The sequence below is a fragment of the Glycine max genome, chromosome 15 (genome assembly GCF_000004515.6).
Source record: "Glycine max cultivar Williams 82 chromosome 15, Glycine_max_v4.0, whole genome shotgun sequence".
Lineage (NCBI taxonomy): Eukaryota > Viridiplantae > Streptophyta > Magnoliopsida > Fabales > Fabaceae > Glycine > Glycine max.
The window spans coordinates 50067162-50089324 of NC_038251.2; the positions used below are offsets into that span (position 1 = coordinate 50067162).

At 32.3% G+C, this 22163-nt stretch overlaps 2 protein-coding genes across 3 annotated transcripts in view; both read right to left on the reverse strand.

Moving 5' to 3' along the window:
- The window catches only part of LOC100777495 (probable glutathione S-transferase), a 5913-nt gene extending 3658 nt beyond the window's left edge, over positions 1–2255 (reverse strand). The window contains 3 exon segments of the mRNA XM_014767791.2: positions 1842–1937; positions 1939–1994; positions 1997–2255. Of these exon segments, the coding sequence (XP_014623277.2) occupies positions 1842–1937; positions 1939–1994; positions 1997–2162 (318 nt within the window). The 5' untranslated portion in view covers positions 2163–2255.
- Positions 2256–5701: 3446 nt separating this feature from the next.
- Positions 5702–11657, reverse strand: LOC100778032 (leucine-rich repeat receptor-like serine/threonine-protein kinase At1g17230). Of its 2 annotated transcripts, XM_006598114.4 has the most exons (4): positions 7737–11657; positions 7138–7285; positions 6896–6939; positions 5757–6205 (listed from the first exon to the last, which is right to left on the reverse strand). In XM_006598114.4, the coding sequence occupies exons 1-4, from the start codon at positions 10675–10677 to the stop codon at positions 6186–6188; spliced, it is 3153 nt and encodes a 1050-aa protein (XP_006598177.2). In that variant the 5' UTR covers positions 10678–11657; the 3' UTR covers positions 5757–6185. The 2 variants fall into 2 exon arrangements, with proteins under 2 accessions (XP_014622912.1, XP_006598177.2); XM_014767426.3 differs by having other exon boundaries at positions 5702–6205; positions 6896–7285; positions 7737–11652.
- Positions 11658–22163: the final 10506 nt, after the last annotated feature.

Consider the following 22163-nt stretch of genomic DNA (forward strand, 5'->3'; position numbering starts at 1 on the left):
CAAAGAAAATAAATATATTAAATTGATGTAATAGTATAAGATACCTTCATTATTTATATAATGAAAATAAGTATTTCACCGATTAAATTAATAATTGAGATTATATATATTAAGAAATATATTAAATTATACTCATCTGATTGATTATAAATTTAAATGAAATTCAGATTATATTCATGGAGAAATCAATATTCTATGTTTAGGCCAACTTGGACGGTGTTTATTAGCTGTACAATTGGAACTTTCCTACATATTTTATTCCATATTTAATTCTATTATGATTATTTCAATTTTAATTTTTTTTTTGCAAAAGTAAATTTTGCATGCATTCAATTATTTTCGTAAATAAATAAATATTTAAGTTTATATTTTTGAGATATTAAATTAAACCATTATATTTGTACCAATATTTAATTAGGAAAGGTTGATAAATGCTCTGCAATCAAATCACAATCAGATCCATATTGGTACTTATTCAACATTATATAAGTGTTCATTTTAACCACATTTATCTAAAAAATATTGACAAACAGAAACTTATTGAGCATGAGTCTGAAATAACTTTATTTTACTTCAATTTTATTTAAAGATAATTTTAAGTAAGAAGTTCAAATAACTATCATTTTTTTAATTTTAAATTTCTTTTATAAATATTTTAGTTTTAACTTTTAAGTTGTATAAAATTTGAGATCAACATAATAGTTTCTTAAATACATTAATTATTGTTCTTAAAAAATGGATAATTTTAATTAAAAAAATTGGTAAGTTTTTAAAATTAAAAAATGGTTATTTATTAAATAAAATGAATTTTATAAAAATTGTTTTAAAATTGTTAACAGTACGTAGGTGATTTTAAATATTGATGAATTTAATAACAAAAGTATATAATATTTGTTAATTTTTATTATAAAATTGTTAATAGTAGGGTGATTTTAAATTTTTACAATTTTTATAACAAAAATATATAATATTTTAAAAAAAATTAACAAAGCATTAATCTCCCAAATCCATATTTATACTCATCTTTCAATAACCAAACTAAGGAAAATCCATTTAATTGATTAATTTATTTTTTATTTTTATGTCAAGAGAATCATATATATATATATATATATATATATATATATATATATAAATTAATGATACTTATATTTCTTTTTAAATCAAATATTCTTCATATTTTTAATCTGAAATATAAAAAATATAATTTGTAATAAAATTATATATTCTATTTATATTGCACAAGTCCATCTTACATCTGCCACACTTACTATTAGGACAAATTCATTTGGATTTTTTTTAATAATCATTGTTTCTTTTACAATAAAAGACTCATATATATATATATATATATATATATATATATATATATATATATTTAATTTATACAACTTTTATTTAAATATCTTTTATATCAAAATATTTTTTATTTTTTAATTTCAGATGTGCTAATAAAAAATGTGACAATTTTATAACTTATATGAGATTTAGTTCATGAGGTATTGCTTACAGGCATATAAATTTGGACATTTTAGTTTTGTGAGGATGGAGAGTGTATTGAAAATTTTTTAGGGATGAATTTCAAATATTTTTATATTTACGAGGATAAAAAATATATTTTAGTCAAAAATAAAATTCAAATAAAATACTCAAAGCCTTTATTTATCTAAAAAAAAATAGTATAATATTAAGATTGCTTGTAAGAGTGTAAGGAATTAATTTGCTTAATTCATTGATGAACTTATCACTATAACATGTAAGAGAGAATGGTGACCTTCTTGTTCTAGGAATTGATATGCCTAATTAAAAGATAAAGTTGAAGAGTAAGATAAAATAGTGACCTTCTTGTCAAACAAGTCAATCCAAAACCTGGCTCTGGCTCGGTAGTGAGGATCATCAGAGAAGAGTTGTTTTTCTTGCTTCCAAACCTCATCAATGCATGTACTCAAGAATGATGAGGGACTCAGATATGGGTCTACCATTGTGGATGAGAACTTCTTGTGAATGGGATTGGACTTCAACTATAACTCGCTCTTGTTTTGATTCTCAAATATATCTTTTTATTCCTTGTACACAAATTGAACTCCCTTCTCTAACAAGGCAATCTTCACTCTCATCACATAAGGGCTGGTCCAAAACCCCACAAGAACTACTTCATCCATGTTTTGGAACAATTGAACAAATCACTAACTCCTCTATCGAGTTTTGTTGATCGTTAAACGTAGCCTAGGTGCCCTTTTTTATATAGCACCATAATAATTGGTCCACACTCATTCTATGCTTCCTTTGCAATTTATAATACATTATCTCCATAGTCTGAGTCTTTGACAAGAAAACTCAACAGTTTACTACAAGTATTATATTGAATACCAAGCAAAAAAGTATTAGATATGTAACAAACTTTGAATGTAAAATTAAATATTCATAACTGGAATTTTTTAGAGATGATAATATGATACGTGTGGATATTATTTTAACATTCTTTCTGTGGAATATAAATTTAGCGTCAACTTTTTGAAAATATTAAATTAAGGGACTGCAACTGCATAGTTTGAATTTTTTTATCATTAAGCACATAAATTAACTATGATGTAATTATTATAGTTTCATCATTGATGTTGAATTTGAGTTTTAAATATATAATTACGTTATAATAATTTTATTTGACTCAAATAAAATTATTTTTTTTAAATATGTGGTACGGTCTCAAAAAAAATTATTTTTATTTTCTATTTTTACTTTTGATTATAAAAATATCATCTTATTTTCTTCTTTTTCTTGTTTCAAAAGTTTATGTGATAGCTGTAAGTCGTTATATCAATATAAATTGATCCCTATGTATGGGACACAATGATAATATTGTTACACACCCTTAATTCGAGCGTTGGTGAGTCCCTACTCTCCATTCCCCAATTTGGCTGAATAATATATATGGAAAAAGTGAATATTCTATGATCCACTTTCCAGCACACTCTTGGAAAAGTAATAGTTATCGAACTCCAACTTTGTGATGTATGTATTGAAGAATCAAATTTTGTATTCCCTCTCAATGAAACCTTTCATGGAAATTTCAAAATGCAAAGTTTATGTAAGAATCATGCTCAAGAAAGACTAGAGGATGAGAAAGAATTTCCCAAGATTATGCTCCCTGAATTGCATCATCTTGCATCGGAAAACTTGCCTTTGCTTTTCAGTTTCTGTTTGCCATTAACAGCTCATGAGAACAACCACCATTTCCTCTTACATTATTTAATGAAAAGGTGATCACATTATTTATAGGACTACTTCTCTACTTTAAATTCTTTTATTGAGACAAAAGACAATAATTGGTCATCATCTACCTGAATAATTCGAAGTCAATATATAGCACAATAATCAACAGGTTCCAAGTTCATTTTGCAAGCTGAATAAATTTAATTTTCTATCTTCAGTGCTAAATAACCTACACAACTTGAAGACATTGGAGGTATCTTTTTATGATGCATTAAGGGTTGTTTTTGAAAAACAATAAGACACACTGGTGCTGCCCAGCACGACTTAGCAACTCATTTTTGGACTCTGATTTTAAGACGTGTACTAAATCTATAATATTTTTTTAATATAAGTAATAAAAATTTCTTACTTTTTTCTCAATTATAATTTATAACGAGACTCTCTCTAAAATATCTTTTATTTAATAAGATAAAAAAAATATATGCTTGATATCAAATTTTAATTAAAAATAATTTATAAAATATTTTTTTAATTAAAATAACACAATTTAATAAAATTAATTATTTTTTTTAATAAATACAAGTGTGTCTTTTGTTACTTATAACCAAGACAAGACAAGAAATTACCTTCGGAGTAAATTAAGATCCTTAAGGAGGTCCTCATATTTCAAAACCTCTACACAGTGGTTAATTGTCAATAGTCGTGAAAGCCTAGATCATGTGTTTCCACTTTCCGATCTCTGTGGCTGAGAGGCTTCAACAGTTCCAATGCTCAAAATATCCTAGTGATAGATAACATTATTGAAAAGAGTGACCATCATGATCATATATGCATGTTTACGTTGAAAATTTGAACGTACAAGGTGTCATAGAATGATTATTGAAGACTATAGTCTCATCCTTTATTCTATTTCAGCCTTTAAATGAATTATGGGTCATGGATTGGTAAATATATAACACCATCAACAATAACAAGTTTACCAAAATTTCGAATTTTAGCATATATTATTGTCGGGTGCTAGAGGAAATATTTGAAAACGTGAATGAGGACGATGCACTAGCCACTATGTAAGGTTTCCTGTGTTTACAACTCAGCAATTTGTTTATATCACAGCATCATATAGTGATTGTAAAAGCAAAATAAGTAATTTTAATTTTGATGAAAAATTTAATAGATAATAATACATCATTTACTATACATGATGATATAATATTAACAGTTAATTTTTCATGAACCACTAAAATTGAATACTTTACTTTCTAATAAGTTGTTTACTTTAGAGAATCCACATCCAACTTTAACTATATACATGTATTGTGATAGTGAAGTAAAACAGAGAAGTGCATAAAAGAGTATTGAAAAAGTGTAATTATTAAAAAGAAAGATTATGGCTTAAACATGTTAATAAGTGGGTCAAATGACATCTGTTACAGGTGCCAGCTGTTTAAAACACAATTCACATGTCATAATAAATTACACATGGCAGATGGGGAAAAGCGATTACTTTAAGAATAGTAATAAATGGCTTTGTATATGCTTTACTAAAACTAGTATTTTTAATTAGGACAAGATAGAAGCTTATTTTTATATAATTAAAATTTATAACAAATAAATATTTTTAATGTAAAAATATATTATAATTAAAATAATGGTATTTTAGTTTGTACATTATATAAAATAAATATTTATTTTTATATAATTAAATTTTATAATATATTTTTAAGTATATAAACAGTATTTTGAATCTATAATAAGTAAATTAAATTATGAAATTAAGTTATTTTTAATTATTGATAATTTATTTTTGATAAAAATGATTAAAAGTAATTTGGAGATAGAGATAAAATAATGTAGATAAGAGACAAAATAGGATAGATTGAAAGGTTAAGCAAGCGGTTAAGAATATTAAGTACACATAAAAACAAAAGAAAGATAGTTTAATATGATTAAAAGAAATTTTTGGCTACTTGGATGAGTAGTGTGTGAAATGTATCATTAAAAGAAAAAAATGAGATTTTTTTCAATAGAAATAAAGAAAAAAGGAAAAGAAATTCTTATGTAAATACGACCCGCTTAATTCAACTAATATTTATAGTAAAATAAAAGTGATTTTTACTTGATAGGATCTCATGGAAGGGAATGAGAGTCTTATTTTTAAATTGTATTTTAATTTATAATATAACAACATATTATATATCTATTGCATGTTTTAACGCTTTTATCGGTTTAGGGTCCAAAATAAGGTGGAAATTTTTTTTATAAGAAATTCTCTCATGTTGAATTTTTATATAACCATATTATGTAAAAAAATTATATTTATCAGTTTCATCTTAAATGTACTCAAATTTTAATATGACCCTTCATATTTAATTTATATGAAGATAGAGAGATAAGCACTGTTTTCACATTCGTTTGAAAATTGAAAACGAGAGTACCCCATTTCACCCAAACACTGACTGAAACACAAAAACCCTGTACAAAAGAAATATACATATAACTTTAAATAGCTTTAATGCTACAAATTAAAATCTCTACAAGGCTACTGAGAAAATTAGAAGGCGTAGCAAGAACTTTACAATTTATATGTTGCCAAATTTTGTGAAGTTATAAACAAAGATAGTCATCATTAGAAGTATTCAAAGCAGAATGAGCCTACCTTGGACGATCTTTGAATGTTCAACTCACTACCATAGACATCAAACAAAGGATATGATGCCTAGATAGAGAAGAGTGAGGTTTGTTGTGTTAATAGAATCATCATACATCTAGAAGGTACAATTGATTAGAGTAGCTTTACATTGTTGGGTTAATGCAATGCATTTGCTTCTCTGAAGCTGTTTGGGTCATTCTTTTAGATAAAGCAACTTATTAATTGAGCCAAGGGATATATGATTGTCCAAGACTCAAAAATGTAGAAATGAAGTTGTTGTACCAAAAAATTTCTCCATAGAGGACGAAGTGAGGCTTATAACTTACAACTCAAGACCACCATCTGCCAAAACCATGACAAGCCATTTAGTTGTCTAAATATCAATCACTGGTCATTAGAGGAACTTTGCAATAAAACAGAAGTTTAAAGATGTAGACAAATGAAACCCAAGAAAATATATATATATATATATATATATATATATATATATATATATATATATATATATATATATATATAACTTGAAGTTTACATTGCCACTTGCATGTTTCAGCTAACATGATCAAACTTAGATGTTGTGTGTAAAAAAGTGATTATAAGGGGGAATTAGTTCATGATTTTAATTTTACAAGTCTAGCGGTGTTTGAGGGAAGCGGTGTTATTGGCTTTTTTTTTTTTTTTTAAGTAAATTCTTGTTTGTGTGTGTGTATTCACTAGATAGCATAAACTATATGAATGATAATGAATTCTTTAACCTTCAGTACTCAATAGTTCAAGGTGAAGTATAGATTAGCAGATTGTAAACAGCAGAGAAATATCACAGCAAAATATGAAACAGCCATGACATGAGGAAGCTGAAATTCAAAATAATGCTATTGAATATAAACTTCAATAGCCTGCCCCCAGTATGTACCAAAATGCATTAGGTGAATTGATCCTTTTATTTATAAACACGTACCAGGGAACTGATAATATGAAATAGTATCATTCCACCAAAAGAAAGTATGATTATGAACATTTAAGTTTTCTAACCTTTGGAAGAAATGCCATCATCCTCATCCAATGGAGATTCTGATGTAGGAGAGGTTGGTGAGTTGCTGACATATTCCCTAGCATCAATTAACATTGCAATGACCTCTCTCATTGTAGGCCTATTAAGTGGAGATGTGCTGGTGCAGAACAGGGCAATTTTGAGAATAAGAGACATTTCTTCAACTGTTTTTGGTGCACTAAGATTCAATCTCTTGTCAAACAATTCAGATGTTGGTACTGATGCCTGAATTGCTCTTCTCACACAAGTCACTAAATCACCACCTTGTTCCAAAGGTTGAACAGGTGACCTCCCAGTAACTAGCTCCAGCAAAACTACCCCAAAGCTATAGATGTCACACTTCTCAGTCACCTTCATGGTGTAAGCATATTCTGAAAAAAGTAATCAAGCAATCATAAGAAAAACAGAAGGATTACAATGACTATAACTCTGCTGATGAAAATATCACTCTTTTTTTGTATGCATCAAGGGTATAAAAAAATAATCCCTTTTAAGGCAGAAAGATCACCAAAGCTTCTTTCGTACACACAGTCAAGTCTAAACTATTTACAAATTTTTCCAAACCTTGGTAAGAATATCGCATATTTAGCACATTATTAATATCAACTTTTGAAAATATCCATTTTAATGTGCATTTTAATCTGGAGATCAGTAACATTTTTATTGAAAACATCTCTTAATTTGCATTTTAATAAATTCTTTCCTCCAAAATCATTGTAACAATATTGGAAAGTAAATCACATCAAAAGATTAAAATGGGACTCAATTATTCTATTAAGTAAAACTACAACTACTGCACCAATGTAGTGAACTTATTCTTACCTGGGGCAATGTAGCCATATGAGCCAGCCACAGCAGACATAGATTTTGAGTAGGAAAAGTCAATCAACTTTGCCAAGCCAAAGTCTCCAACATGAGCCTGAAACATCTCATCAAGTAATATGTTGTTTGACTTTATATCTCGATGGATGATCTGAGGCTTACAATCATAATGAAGATAGCATAAGCCTTCTGCTGCTCCAAGAGCAACTTTATATCTACTACCCCAATCCAATGCACAAGTGGTTACACTTGAATGAAGTTGTTCTCCAAGGCTTCCATTTTCCATGTATTCATACAAGAGAAGATTAGAATCCTCATGGTAGCAAAATCCATACAGCTTCACAATGTTCCTGTGCCTGATCTTTCCAAGAGTTGAAATCTCAGCAAGGAAGCTTCTGTCAACATTATTTGCTCCTTCTCCACGCGAATTCAGCTTCTTAACAGCAATCACTTCACCATCACTCATAGCAGCCTTGTAAACAGTTCCACAAGCTCCTCTTCCTAGAACTGCAGCTTCCGAAAAATTTCCTGTGGCTTCCAAGAGATCCTGGTATGTAAAGCCTTCTTTAGGAAAGTAGTAGTTATCCAAGACATGAGTCTCTATTTGCCTTTCAAGTGAAACAAAAGCAGCACGGCTACCACGCCTCATGGCAAAACATATACACACTATGAAAATAAGAGAAACTAGTCCAACCACCCCAGAAACAATACTCACTATCTTTTCCCTTGATGAACCATTTCTGATCCAGCTATGTTTTGCAGCATGAGAGGGAGATAGAGATGGATGGCAGTGATTGGTACCAACACGGCACAAGCCGTTGTTCCCAGCAAAGTTTGTGAAATCCATCTTTCTAAATGTAGTGGTGTCTGGAACAGTTCCTACCAGCTTGTTGTTTGATACATTGCATATTACAAGACTGAGAAGGTTACCAATTGATGAAGGAATCTCACCAACAAGTTCATTGTCATTTAGATAAAGGGACTCTAGCATTTGCAAGTTCCCAAGGCTATCAGGAATTAAGCCAGAAAGTTTGTTGTGGCTCAGGTTAAGTGCAATCTGAAGAGCTCCAAGTTTTCCCAAGTGAAGGGAGATGCTTCCTGAAAACTGGTTGCCACCTAGTTCCAGGTCTGTGAGCCTAATAAGATTCCCCAAAGTGCCTGGTATTTCTCCTGAGAGCATGTTATCAGAAACTTTCAACAGCTCCAAGTTCACCAAGTTGCCAATTTGATTTGGAAGCATTCCAGTGAAGTGATTCCTGCTAAGATCAAGCCTCTGCAATCTTACACAGTTTCCCAACTCATGAGCTATACTTCCACTGAAACGGTTAGAGGAAACATTGAATGTCACAAGTTGTGTCAAATTTCCAATCTCAGGAGGGAGATAGCCTTCAAAGTAGTTAGCCGACAAGCCAAGCCTCTCTAGATTCCTGAGTTGGCCTATCCCCGGGTTTATTATCCCCGAAAATTGGTTCTGATAGAGTTCAAGTGCAGTGAGATTGTGAAGCTCATACAATTCAACAGGTAGGCTTCCTGTCAAAAGGTTGTCCCCCAGCATAAGCTGCACAAGAGATTTGCATGTTTTGAGGCTGTAAGGAATGTTTCCAAACAACCTATTTGAACCAAGGCTCAGGAATTGCAGCTTCTGATATCCACAAAGATTGATAGGTATCATACCAACAAGATTGTTTGCAGATATATCAAGAATAGTTAGGTTTCTAATAGCTCCAAGATGAGGAGGAATCACACCTTCAAGTTGGTTGTCAAATAGCTGCAAATCCTCCATGTATGTAAGGTTTTGAAACTCCAGTGGAATTGTACCTGTCAAGTTATTCAGTGACAGATCTAAATTTCTTAGCACCCTCAACTGACCGAGTTCCCTTGGAATATGACCCTGCAGATTGTTTTCAAACAGATGAAGCAAGCTAAGATTAGAGATCATTCCCAACTCCTTTGGAATGGTCCCAATCAAATGGTTCTCAGAAAGGTCTATCTCAATAGCTTTTGTGCAGTTCCCTAGCTCTGGTGGAATTGTTCCATTCAACATGTTGGTGTACATGTACAACCTCTTCAACTGCGACAGCTTTCCCAGTTCCTTAGGGACACCACCACTCAGTGAATTTTGGTGCAAAGCAAGCAGTTCCAAGCTACTAATGTTTCCAATCTCTGGAGGAATCTCCCCAGAGAAATAGTTTTGCCACAGAAGTATATTGGTAAGGTTCTGAAGCTTTTCAAGCTCCCTTGGGATTGAACCTTCTAGCTGATTCTGTGCCAACCCCAATATCTCCAAGCTCTGGCACTCACTGATTTCAGCAGGTATTGGCCCTGAGAGAGCATTTAGACCTGACCTTATAACTTTAAGCTGTTTCAACTTTCCTATTGATGATGGAATTCTTCCAGTCAAATTATTGCTATATATGACCAGTTCCTCTAGAGATACCAAATTCCCAAGCTCCGCTGGCACTTCACCATACATGTAATTTTCACACAGGTAAAGCTTTCTAAGTGTTGTGATTTTCCAAATTGGGTTCAGAAGGGGTCCATGAAGCCTATTTGTGCAAAGGTCCAAAACCTCCAAACCACCACAGTCAACAAAACCATCAGGAATGGGGCCAGAGATGAAATTTTTTGACAAATTCAACTCAAGAAGCTTTGGAAGATTACAGATGGCAGGAGCCAAAGTACCAGACAGATTGAGTTGGTAAAGTTTCACAGAAGTTACCACTGAACCTGTGCAATACACACCAGTCCAATTGCAAGGAGTCAAATCAGAAGAATCCCAGTTATAGAGATTGTTGTTTGGGTCAAGAAGGGAAGCTTTGAACCTCAAAAGACTCAAACCCTCTTCATTAACCGAATTTACAAGGACAATGCCAAGGCAAAAAAACAGCACCATGTAAACCCCATTTAGGAAGTGGAAACTACTACACTCCAATGCCATCATTTCTCTCTCAGACAAACCAAAACAGCACAAGGGGTTGGCTTTATTTGGCCAAGAAGAACACAATAGTTGAAATGATTAAGCTAACAAAAAGAGACAATAAGGGAAAGGTTTCACAGAAGTAGCAAGTGTTAACACGGGACAATTGAGAGGAGGTTCAAGACAAAGCAGAATATGACATAATAGAAAAAAAAAAAAAAAAAAAAGAAAATTAAGAGTAGTACCGTGTTGTGAAAGGAAGAGAAAAAAAACAAGGCTTGGTGGTGAGAACAAGTGAATGAAGCAGCAGAAGCCAATTTGAGAAATTATTAACACCCCATTTGGTTACAAAAATAAAAAATAAATAGACCCACAAAAGCAATCAATACAAAACACTAGGATAAGAGAGAAAAAGAGAGATAGAGAGAGACCACACAAGACAACTCAACACAGTGACGATAGAGAGAGAGAGAAAGAGAGTAAAAGATACATAACATTGATTGATGAGGGCATGAAAGTGGAATGAACCGTGACTTGAGGATGGTTGAAGTTTTGGGTCAACTCTACGTTGTTGTTGTTGTTGTGTTGAAGGCAATCACTTTACAGCGAAGTGGCATGAACTAGTTGTTGTTGTGGTTGTTGCTGTACGTGTGTTTAATTCTCTGGTGTGTGTGTTTGTTTTGTTGTGTCAAGTTTTTTGTTTTTTTCTCTTCTTTGTTCTTGCTTTGTGTTCTGGTAATCCGCCACCATAGACACTCCATGCACTGTTACTATCATTTCAGCGTTTGAAAGATTGAGTTGACGGGTTAACTATAAACGGTGCGGATTTGAGAAGGACGTGACATGTAGATTCCTTTGGATCATGATCCCCGCCATTGTTGCTGGGCCTGCCAATATGGGAAAATACTCATAACAAAGAAATTATGGGAGTTTTTCTGTGCTTCATGAGTTGAGTCAAGGGGTGTAATCATTTCACGTATGGACTTCTGTGGAGTCAGTGGCATAGTGCCTAATCACAGTTCAATTTCCTACCTATCTTTCCTTGCCTCACAAAATTGAATTTTTTTTCTTGAAAAAACATTAAATGTACACTTCACTTTAAGGTTGTATGTAGGGATGAATTAATGAAAGACGGGGAATCTCCATGGGGGGGTTGAGGAATTAGACTGTATAGTAAACTCAAATTCATTTGAAAATGCTAATTGAAGATAACAAGTGGTGCTAAAGGTTGCAAGAATAGAAGCTACATAACTCAAGATAATTGTCTTTAAGGAATTCTAGGTTTCGCGATTCGTGACACTTACTTAAGTCAAGTCTAACGCGCGCGTATATATATATATATTGAGTGAAAGTTTATGTTAACTTAAGTATCAGAATGTCTTTGCATGTATTCTCATTATGCTGCTTTCAATTAAATTCATGTCAAGTCAACCCCACTTGAAGAAGGTTCATCCAACCGTTTGAGTCACTAGCTAGCATTTGAAATATCACCTAGTACACCGGGAAAAAAATGAAGAAAAAGATATAAATAAATAAATAAATAAATAAAAGAGATATTGATTGTATAATAATCTTGTATACAAATATAATCACATGTTGATTAACATAATTTTTTGGGTTATGTATCCAAATATAAGCACATACGCTCATTATATAGTTTTAAGAATTAAGATGATGATGGCGAACTGCTCAGATAAGCGTATTAGAATATTATGTTATCGTGAGGTGAATTAACACGTATCAAATGTTAGGATTTTGAAGCTGGTTTTTTCCCCTCGTCTTTACGTTATTTAGAAGACGTACAATTATAGAAAAGTTAATAGTTAAATTAGTCTAGAGAAAATATAACACTAGTAATATTAACTTTTGAAAGATATAAATTATAGTATAAGTCTTTGACCAATATATTTTGACAGTCGAATTGATTTTACCGAATATTTCAATAAGTTAATTTCACACCTTTTAATTAACTACTACTAATTTCAAATTTGAACTAGTTAACAACTATTTTTGTCAATTACTATTATTTTTCTGAATATTTTTGTCAAATATTATGGAGGTATTTGATAGAGATTTTTTCATGCAAAAAATCATGATTTTTGGACATCATGAATCCTGATAATCATATTTGTTGGGGATGAGTAAAATCTATTTGTTTGGCCATAAAAGTAATATGATATTGTAAAAAAATTAAACTTGGGAAGTAACATTTTCATCTCTCCCGTGTAAAAGTTTTCGTAAGAAACTTGTTAAAGAACATCCTCAGACAACATTATTTTCCAAGAATCTTATTTTTTAAAAGGTTTAAATATGTTTTTCATATATGAAAAATAGATCATTTTCATTTTACAAATTAAACTTCATTTTTTCATCTAAGTATCTAATATTTTTTTATATTTCACTTTAGTACTTGTCGTCTGTATCATCCTGTGAAATGATGACGTGACAGACGGAATATCATGTCATCAATGCCCCTAATGACTAATCCATCAACAAATTTTCCACATGGATCTAGACTCCCAAAGAAGAAGTTGATGTGGCAAAAGAAGAAGAGGAAGACATACTAAAGGCGACGAAGGACCACATGGATTTGGACTCTCAAACAAAGAAACCCTTAGGCAGCCGCAACTTGAAAGGCATCTTCTAGTCCGTGGTTTCAATCTTCAGCCAGAAGCTCCAAAAGTGGAGGCAGAAGCAAAAGAACAAGAAGCGTGAGTGAAACGGTTCTCACTCCTGCGACACCGATTCGCAATTCTCACTCGACGCCGCCCGAATGTTGTTCAATTTCAAGGAGTTGCGCATTTCCTGGACAGTTATTTGATGACAAGAACAACGTTGTTGTTCGCTACAGTTCCTACGATTCAAGTTCTCAAAAATGATTCTCTTATCAGTGTCGCGGAGCCGAAATATGAGGACACTCTCACTCTCAATCTTAACCCTGATCCTTATGCTAACCTCCCTGGTGGTTCTGCTCAGACCAAGGAGTATTATTCATACTCTTCTTCGTGCAGAAGGAAGAGTCTTGATCGATCTAGTTCGATTAGAAGGATTATTGGTGTTGTTGTTGAAATGGATGAATTGAAGGTTGTTGCAAATGTTGGTGTTGGTGCTAATGTTATTGCAAGGTTTACTTCGGCTCCTTTTGTTGGTTATTGTGTTTGGCATTTTAGGGATCTTAATAAAATACCAATAATAATCGAAAACACATTACGTAAGATTATCAAGAGGGGTTGTGAAAAATATCGGGATCCATGATAAGTAGCGGAATTGATGAATCTGAGGAACTGTTGGTTTTGTGTTTTTCCTCAACCAAATCACCGTTTTCCTTTTGGGACCTTAGGTTTCTCATCGAATGGGGAGAAGAGAATACAATTTCTGATTTGGTGTATTGGGGACCACAACCTTGCTTTAGGTTTTAACCTGTTAGAGTTCTCATTATTCCCTAACGGGCCAAACTGGTTTCCGTTTATCAAGCACATATTAATTTCTGATGATAGTCCAATAGGCTAACCAAATTAGATCACTTTTATTGAGTCCATAAATGTAAATAACTAATATAAATGATAAATATAATATGTAGCTCACACTAATTAATTAATTAGGAATTATAAAATTCCTAACAATCTCCCACTTGAGCTTCATATTAACCTTAATCATTTATATTGCAAAAGTCTTTAGGCGCGCAACCGTATGTTATTTACTTTTAGACTTTTCATAAACAATCTAGTCCATCTTATATAGTAACACAAAACCATTGTAGTTTTCCTCACAATCCAACATGATTGAGCCACAATAATCACCAATGTCACATATACTTGATGACATAGATCAAATATGGATAAGCGGTATGAAAATAATATGCAATGTGATCTCATTCATGTTCATTTCCAACTAGTCCAAACTATATTCTTTATAGAGATCAATCCAAACACAATATAAATATTGCAAAAAAACAAGCTCAGAATGAAATGATAACCATCAACTTTATTTTATAGAAAATCAATCTATACAAATATCCGAAAAACATAAGGCATATATAGAACGTAAATGGGACTCCCACTAAACTAAGGTACTATAAGGAGTTACTCACATATGAGCAGTGTGCTCATGAAAAACTTTAGGTATCAAACCTTTCGTAAGTGGGTCAGCTAGCATATCATTAGTCCTTAAATGTTCTATGGAAATCTATCTATTTTGAACTCTTTCTTTAACAACCAAAAACTTGATGTCAATAAACTTTGATTTGGTTGCACTCCTATTGTTGTTGGAGTAAAGAAATGTTGAGTTATTGTCACAATAAATCTTTAATGGTCTTTCAATGTCGTCAACCACACACAAACTAGTGACAAAATTTCTCAGTCATATCCCATAAGCAATGAACTCTATGACCATGGTTGAAGAAGCTATGAGAGTCTGTTTAGCAGACTTCCAAGAGATAGCTCTTCCAGCCAACATAAATATGTATCCAAATGTGGAGTGTTTTCTATCTTGACATCCAGCAAAATCAGAGTCTGAGTATCCAATGATCTCCAAATTCTCAGACTTTTGATAAGTGAGCATGTATCCCTTTGTTCTCTTTAGGTAACACATCACATGTTTTGCTACTTTCCAATGTTGCATTCCAGGATTACTCAAATATCTACCCAGAACTCCTACTACAAATGCTATATTGGGACGAGTGCAAATTTGAGCGTACATTAGACTTCCTACTGCTGATGCATAAGGAATCTTTTGCATCTCTATTCTTTCAAGGTCATTATTGGGGCATTGTTTGAGACTAAATTTGTCTCCTTTAGCTATCGAGGTATCTCCTAGTTTACTATCTTTCATGCTGAATCTATCTAGGACCTTATCAATATAACTCTCTTGTGACAACCTTAGGATACCTTGAGAGAAATCTCTTAGTATCTTGATTTCTAATACAAAAGAGGCTTCCCCAAGATCTTTCATCTCAAAATCTTTTGCCAGAAATTTCTTAGTCTCTTGTAAGAAGCTTATATTGTTGCTGGTAAGCAGTATATCATCGACATATAACACCAAGTATCAGTATTTACTCCCACTAAACTTGTGGTATACACAATCATCAACTGCATTTGCCTCAAAACCATATGAGGTAATGACTTGATGGAACTTGTAATACCATTGACGGGAAGCTTGTTTCAAACCATAGATAGATTTATTTAGTTTTCAAACCATAGACTTTGGTTTTAAATATCCATTTTCAACCAATAGGTTTCACACTTTCAGGCAATTCGACGAGATCCCAAATGTCATTGTCTTGCATAGATTTCATCTCATCCTTCATGGTATTGATCCAGTTATGAGAGTTAGAACTACGCATGGCTTGACAAAAGTTAATCGGATCATCCTCTATTAAACCAATGACATCCTCATGTTCTTGGAGAAAGATAATATAATCATCAGGGATTGCACTTCTCCTCTCTTTATCAGATCTCCTTAATGACACTTCTTGAGGTTGTTGTATAGGTATTTGAGGAAGAACCTCATCGTTTTCTTGTTCTTGAACAATGTCATCAACAATAGTTTGAACATTATTTTCTATTACTAGATTTGTTTCTTTAACAGCAATAGGTATGAGGACTTGAGCACTGTCAATAACAGGTTCTTCCTCAAAGACAACTTTCTTATGTTCTCTTCCTTCCCAAACTCAACTTCCTCAAGAAATCTTGCATTTCCCATTTCAAATATTGATCTTAAAGTGGGATCATAAAACTTATATCCCCGAGAGTATTCAGCATAGCCAACAAAATAGCAGCTAATTGTTCTTGAATCTAGCTTTCTTTCATGTGGCCTATAAGGCCGCGCCTCAACTGGACAACCCCAAATATGAAAATGCTTAATGCTTGGCTTTTTGCCAGTCCAAAGTTCATAAGGGGTTTTATTAATGGCTTTACTTGGCATCCTATTAAGGATGTAAGTTGTGGTCTTTAAGGGTTCTCCCCAAAGTGACTCTGGCAAAGAAGAATGACTAACCATACTTCTTGCCATATCCTTAAGAGTTCGGTTTCATTATTCTGCAACACCATTCATGCTAGGTTTGCCTGGCATAGTGTATTGTGGAACAATTCCACACTCTTTGAGAAAAAGTGCAAAAGGTCCTGGACATGGTTCTCCTAATCCATCATATCTACCATAGTACTCACCACCACGGTCAGATTTGACAACCTTAATTTTCTTTTCAAGTTGAAGTTTCACTTCAGCCTTGAAACTCTTAAAAACATCTAGGGATTGAGACTTCTCATGTATCAAATAAAGGTAACCATATCTAGAGTAGTCATCTATGAACGAGATAAAGTACTGTTGCCCATTCCAAGAAGGTGTTGGAAAAGGACCACAAATGTTCGTATGTACCAGTTCTAAGATGTCTTTAGCTCTTTCGGCACCTAATTTCCTTATGTTTGTTCATTTTTCCTTTATGCATTTGACACAGACTTCAAAGTCTGATAAATCTAAAGGTTCAAGAATTTCATCCGACACAAGTTTCTGAATTCTCTGTTTAGAGATATGACCTAAGTGTTTATGCCATAAAGTAGCTGAATTCTCTTTTAATTTCCTTCATGTACCACGTGAATTTGTTTGCAGTATTTCATTATAGGAACAATTAACATCCAACATATATAGATTATCAATTAAGGAACTAGAACCAATCAAATTCGAATTCTGGTAGATACTAACTTTATTATTTCCAAATGAACAAGAAAAACTAAATTTGTCCAAACTAGAAATAGAAATTAAATTTCGTCTAAAAGACGGTACAACAAAAGTCTCAAACAAATCCTAATAAAATTCAGTCTTTAACTGCAATCTAAAATTTCATATAGCCTCCACTGCAACCTTTTTGCCATCACCAATAAATATGAATCTTTCATCATCACTTGGCAGTCGACTCCACAGGCAACCCCGCATGCTTACACTTATGTGAGTAGTAGTACCAGAATCTACCCATCAAGTATCTTTAGGTACGAAAGCCAAATTAACTTCGGAACAAACAAGAGCAAGAGATTTACCTTTCTTTACACGTCATGTGGTGTACTTGGGACACTCTTCCTCTTGCACACAGTGAGATATAAGCTCATTAAGGAACCATTTGTACTTCTGAGTGTTATAACTCACTTTGAATTGCCTAAAGTGTGCAGGAAGTGAGATCAAAACTAAATTCACGAGCAGGTCTTCACCAAGCTCTAACTTAAGTGCTTAGATACCAAGTTAGACATTTCCATTATGTACTCCCTTATATTACTTTTGCCCTTATACTTCATGGAGATGAGTTTAGCCAAAAGGCTACTCGTCTCCGCCTTCTCATTTTTGGCAAAGTACTGTTCAATTTCATCAATAAATTTCTTTGCATTTTCACCCTCAAAAATAGAGCCCCGAAACGTTTGTGGAATAGAGCGCTTCATGATCATAATGCACATTCGATTGGAACGATCCCATTTCTCAATTTTTTCCTCATTGGAGGCTTCCAGAGTGGAAGTGGGTTGTTTCGTTCTCAGTGTCAAATCCAAATCCATACAGCCGAGAACAATTTCAATGTCTTTCTTCCAGACCTTAAAATTTGTCTCATTTAGCATAGGGATATTGTTCACTTGAGCAGATACATTTGCAGCACTGGCAACAAAAACTGAATAATAATAAAAATAAAAATAATTACATGCTCACAAATAAGTCAATAAGTTATATAAAATATATACATAACAAGACATAGCAAAATAGTTCACATAACAAACTCATCACAAGATACCCAACACAACATTAATTCATAGTCTTTGGACAGAGAAATTAATTTATAATTGGTACTCTCAACGCAATGATCAAATATTGACAATAAATTCTATCAAATCATAGTCTTTCTTTGGACCGACTATAATTCACATGAAAATACCTTATAATTGTCACACATTTATCATTACAGGTACAAAATTATTTGGTCAAATTGTGTCTTCCTTTGGGCTGAGTTCAATTCGCATAAATAATTTTATACTAATATCTATGCAATTTTAATTAAATTAATTTACGCAATAGAGATTGCTTTGATAATATATTGTTTCAATCAACTCAATCAAAATTACCAAACATAATAAAAAAAAAAGAATAATTTTGAGAGTTTGTAATTTCTGAATTTACACCAAAACATAATGGGAATCACCAATTAATACACATAATTCACAAATAAAAACAAGGAAAATAAAAATAAAATGCAAAAGTCAAATTGTATTTACCGATACGCAACAAGGATTTTCTTATGATGATATAATAAAGCCAAAGATTATGTATCACATGTATATCATGTCATGGCATGTATGGCATGGATTCATGGCATGCATAAGGAAACAAAACCAACAGCCATAAAAAAAAAAAAAACAAACAAACACGTGAACGAGTAACAAAAATGGATGACTATTCTGGAGCGAGAAAAAAAATTTTATGGAATCCGAACGCAAAACATGAACGTGCATATGATGATTATTATATCGTGATCGAAAAGAAAACAAATTTTCCAAACTTACAATCATAATTATAATTGCAAATATAAAATCACAAAATAAAATTAGGGTTCGTGTAACAAAATAATATAGGTATAACACAAACCAAATAACTTTAATTCCCAATAATCTAACAATAATGATGGTTCTGATACCACTTGTTTGGCATTTTAGGGATCTTAATAAAATACCAATAATCACCAGAAACATATTACGTTAGATTATCACTAGAATTGATGAGTCTGGGAAACTGTTGGTTTTGTGTTCTTCCTTAACCAAATCACCATTTTCCTTTTGGGACCTTAGGTTTCTCGTTAGATGGGGAGAAGAGAATATAATTTCTAATTTGGTGTATTGGAGACTACAACCTTGCTTTAGGTTTTAACCTGTTAGAGTTCTCATTATTCCCTAACAGGCCAAATTGATTTACGCTTATCAAGCTCATATTAATTTCTGATGATAGTCCAATAGGCTCATCAAATTAGATCACTTTTATTGAGCCCATAAATGTAAATAGCTAATATAAATGATAAATATAATATGTCTCACACACTAATTAATTAATTAACAATTATAAAATTTCTAACATATTGTTCATAATAATCCTTCGAGGGACTCGAATTCGAATTTGAATTCATTGAGGGATGATGAGAAGGAGAGTTCTAAGAAGTCGTCGAGCCAGTACGGTAGAGCAAGAAGTCTAGTAGATAGGGATTGATACACCTGGTTCATGCTAGTGTGTTAGTGATTAGGTGTTGATGATAGGACATTATCTCTATCACGTCATTATTTCACTTCATGACATGAAACTAATAACAAGTACTAAAATTAAACAAAAAAATGTCAGATATTCAGATGAAAAAAATGAAATTTAAGTAGTAAATAAAAATAATTTATTTTTCGTATATGAAAAATATATTTAAGCTTTTTTAAAAATAAATACCAAACCATGAAAAATTAAAATTCCCAACTCAAGATTTTCATAAACCATGAAAATAAGTACCAAACGTTTCTTATATGCATAATATGTAAGTAAAACTATTTCTATATACCAATGAGATTGGACATAGTAAAAGAGGTCAATTTATGACTATGTAGCCGGTTAGTAATTTAAATCTCTTTTGAAGTGGTGTCACATTTAATATGCGACAGTAGTCAGTATATCAAATAAGATTTCTAAAAAAAATGAACGTGAGGGAGAAATTTTTTTCTAAAATAATGATTTAATATTTAATTTCCTAAGATTTTCTTCTTATACTCGTATAGGCAAATGAAACAACTTCAATGTCCATATATGCTTTACTCATTAGGTATTTACAACATGTTTTTGACGAACTAATAAAATATAAATGTTAATATTAATATATTACAATATAATAATAAAGATAGTATTAATTTAAAGAATCTATCATTTTATTCACGATTAATTTTTTGCAAAAAATTGAGAATTTGTTTGAAAAATTTAAGTCTAATTAATTTCACTCGGATAAATGACAAAAGAACTAATATTATTTAACTTCATCATAAATTAGTTAAAAATATTAATTCTAAACACATTTTCTCGGTTTTAGAATATGTGATATTTTAAAAAAAATATTCTAAAATATAAATCTTAATAAATACTTAGTGGAACTAACGTTAACTAGAGAGATAAAGAGATATTAAAAAATTATCTAATATTTTTATATTTTACTTTAGTATTTGTCGTCCGTATCATCCTGTGAAATGATGACGAGACAGACGGAATATCATGTCATCAATTCCCTTAATGACTAATCCATCAACAAATTTTCCACATGGATCTAGACTCCCAAAGAAGAAGTTGATGTGGCAAAAGAAGAAGAGGAAGACATACTAAAGGCGATGAAGGACCACATGGATCTGGACTCTCAAACAAAGAAACCCCTAGGTAGTCGTGACTTGAAAGGCAGCTTCTAGTTCGTGGTTTCAGTCTTCAGCAAGAAGCTCCAAAAGTGGAGGCAGAAGCAAAAGAACAAGAAGCGCGAGTAAAACAGTTCTTCCTCTTGCGACATCGATTCGCGGTTCTCACTCGACGCCGCCCAAACGTTGTTTGATTTCAATGAGTTGTGCGCTTCCTGGGACAGTTATTTGATGGCAAGAACAACCTTGTCATTCGCTACAGTTCCTATGGTTCAAGTTCTTAAAATTGATTCTCTTATCCATGTGGAGGAGCTGAAATATGAGGACACTCTCACTCTCAATCTTAACCCTGATCCTTATCCTAACCTCCCTGGTGGTTCTGCTCAGACCAAGGAGTATTATTCAAACTCTTCTTTGCGCAAAAGGAAGAGTCTTGATCGATCTAGTTCGATTAGAAGGATTGTTGGTGTTGTTGCTAAAATGGACGAGTTGAAGGTTGTTGCAAATGTTGGTGTTGGTGCTAATGCTATTGCAAGGGTTACTTCGGATGCTTTTGCTGATTATTGTGTTTGGCATTTTAGGGATCTTAATAAAATATCAATAATCACCAAAAACACATTACATTAGATTATCAAGAGGGGTTGTGAAAAATACCTGGATCCATGATAAGTAGCGGAATTGATGAGTCTGAGGAACTGTTGGTTTTGTATTCTTCCTCAACCAAATCACCGTTTTCCTTTTGGGACCTTAGGTTTCTCGTCGGATGGGGAGAAGAGAATACAATTTCTGATTTGGTGTATTAGGGAATAGGGACCACAATCTTGCTTTAGGTTTTAACATGTTATAGTTCTCATTATTCCCTAACGGACCAAACTGGTTTCCGCTTATCAAGCCCATATTAATTTCTGATGATAGTCCAATAGGCTCACCAAATTAGAACACTTTTATTGAGCCCATAAATGTAAATAACTAATATAAATGATAAATATAATATGTATCTCATACTAATTAATTAATTAAGAACTATAAAATTCCTAGCAATCTCCCACTTGAGCTTCATACTAACCTTAATCATTTATATTGCAAAAGTCTTTAGGTGCACAACCGTATGTTATTTACTTTTAG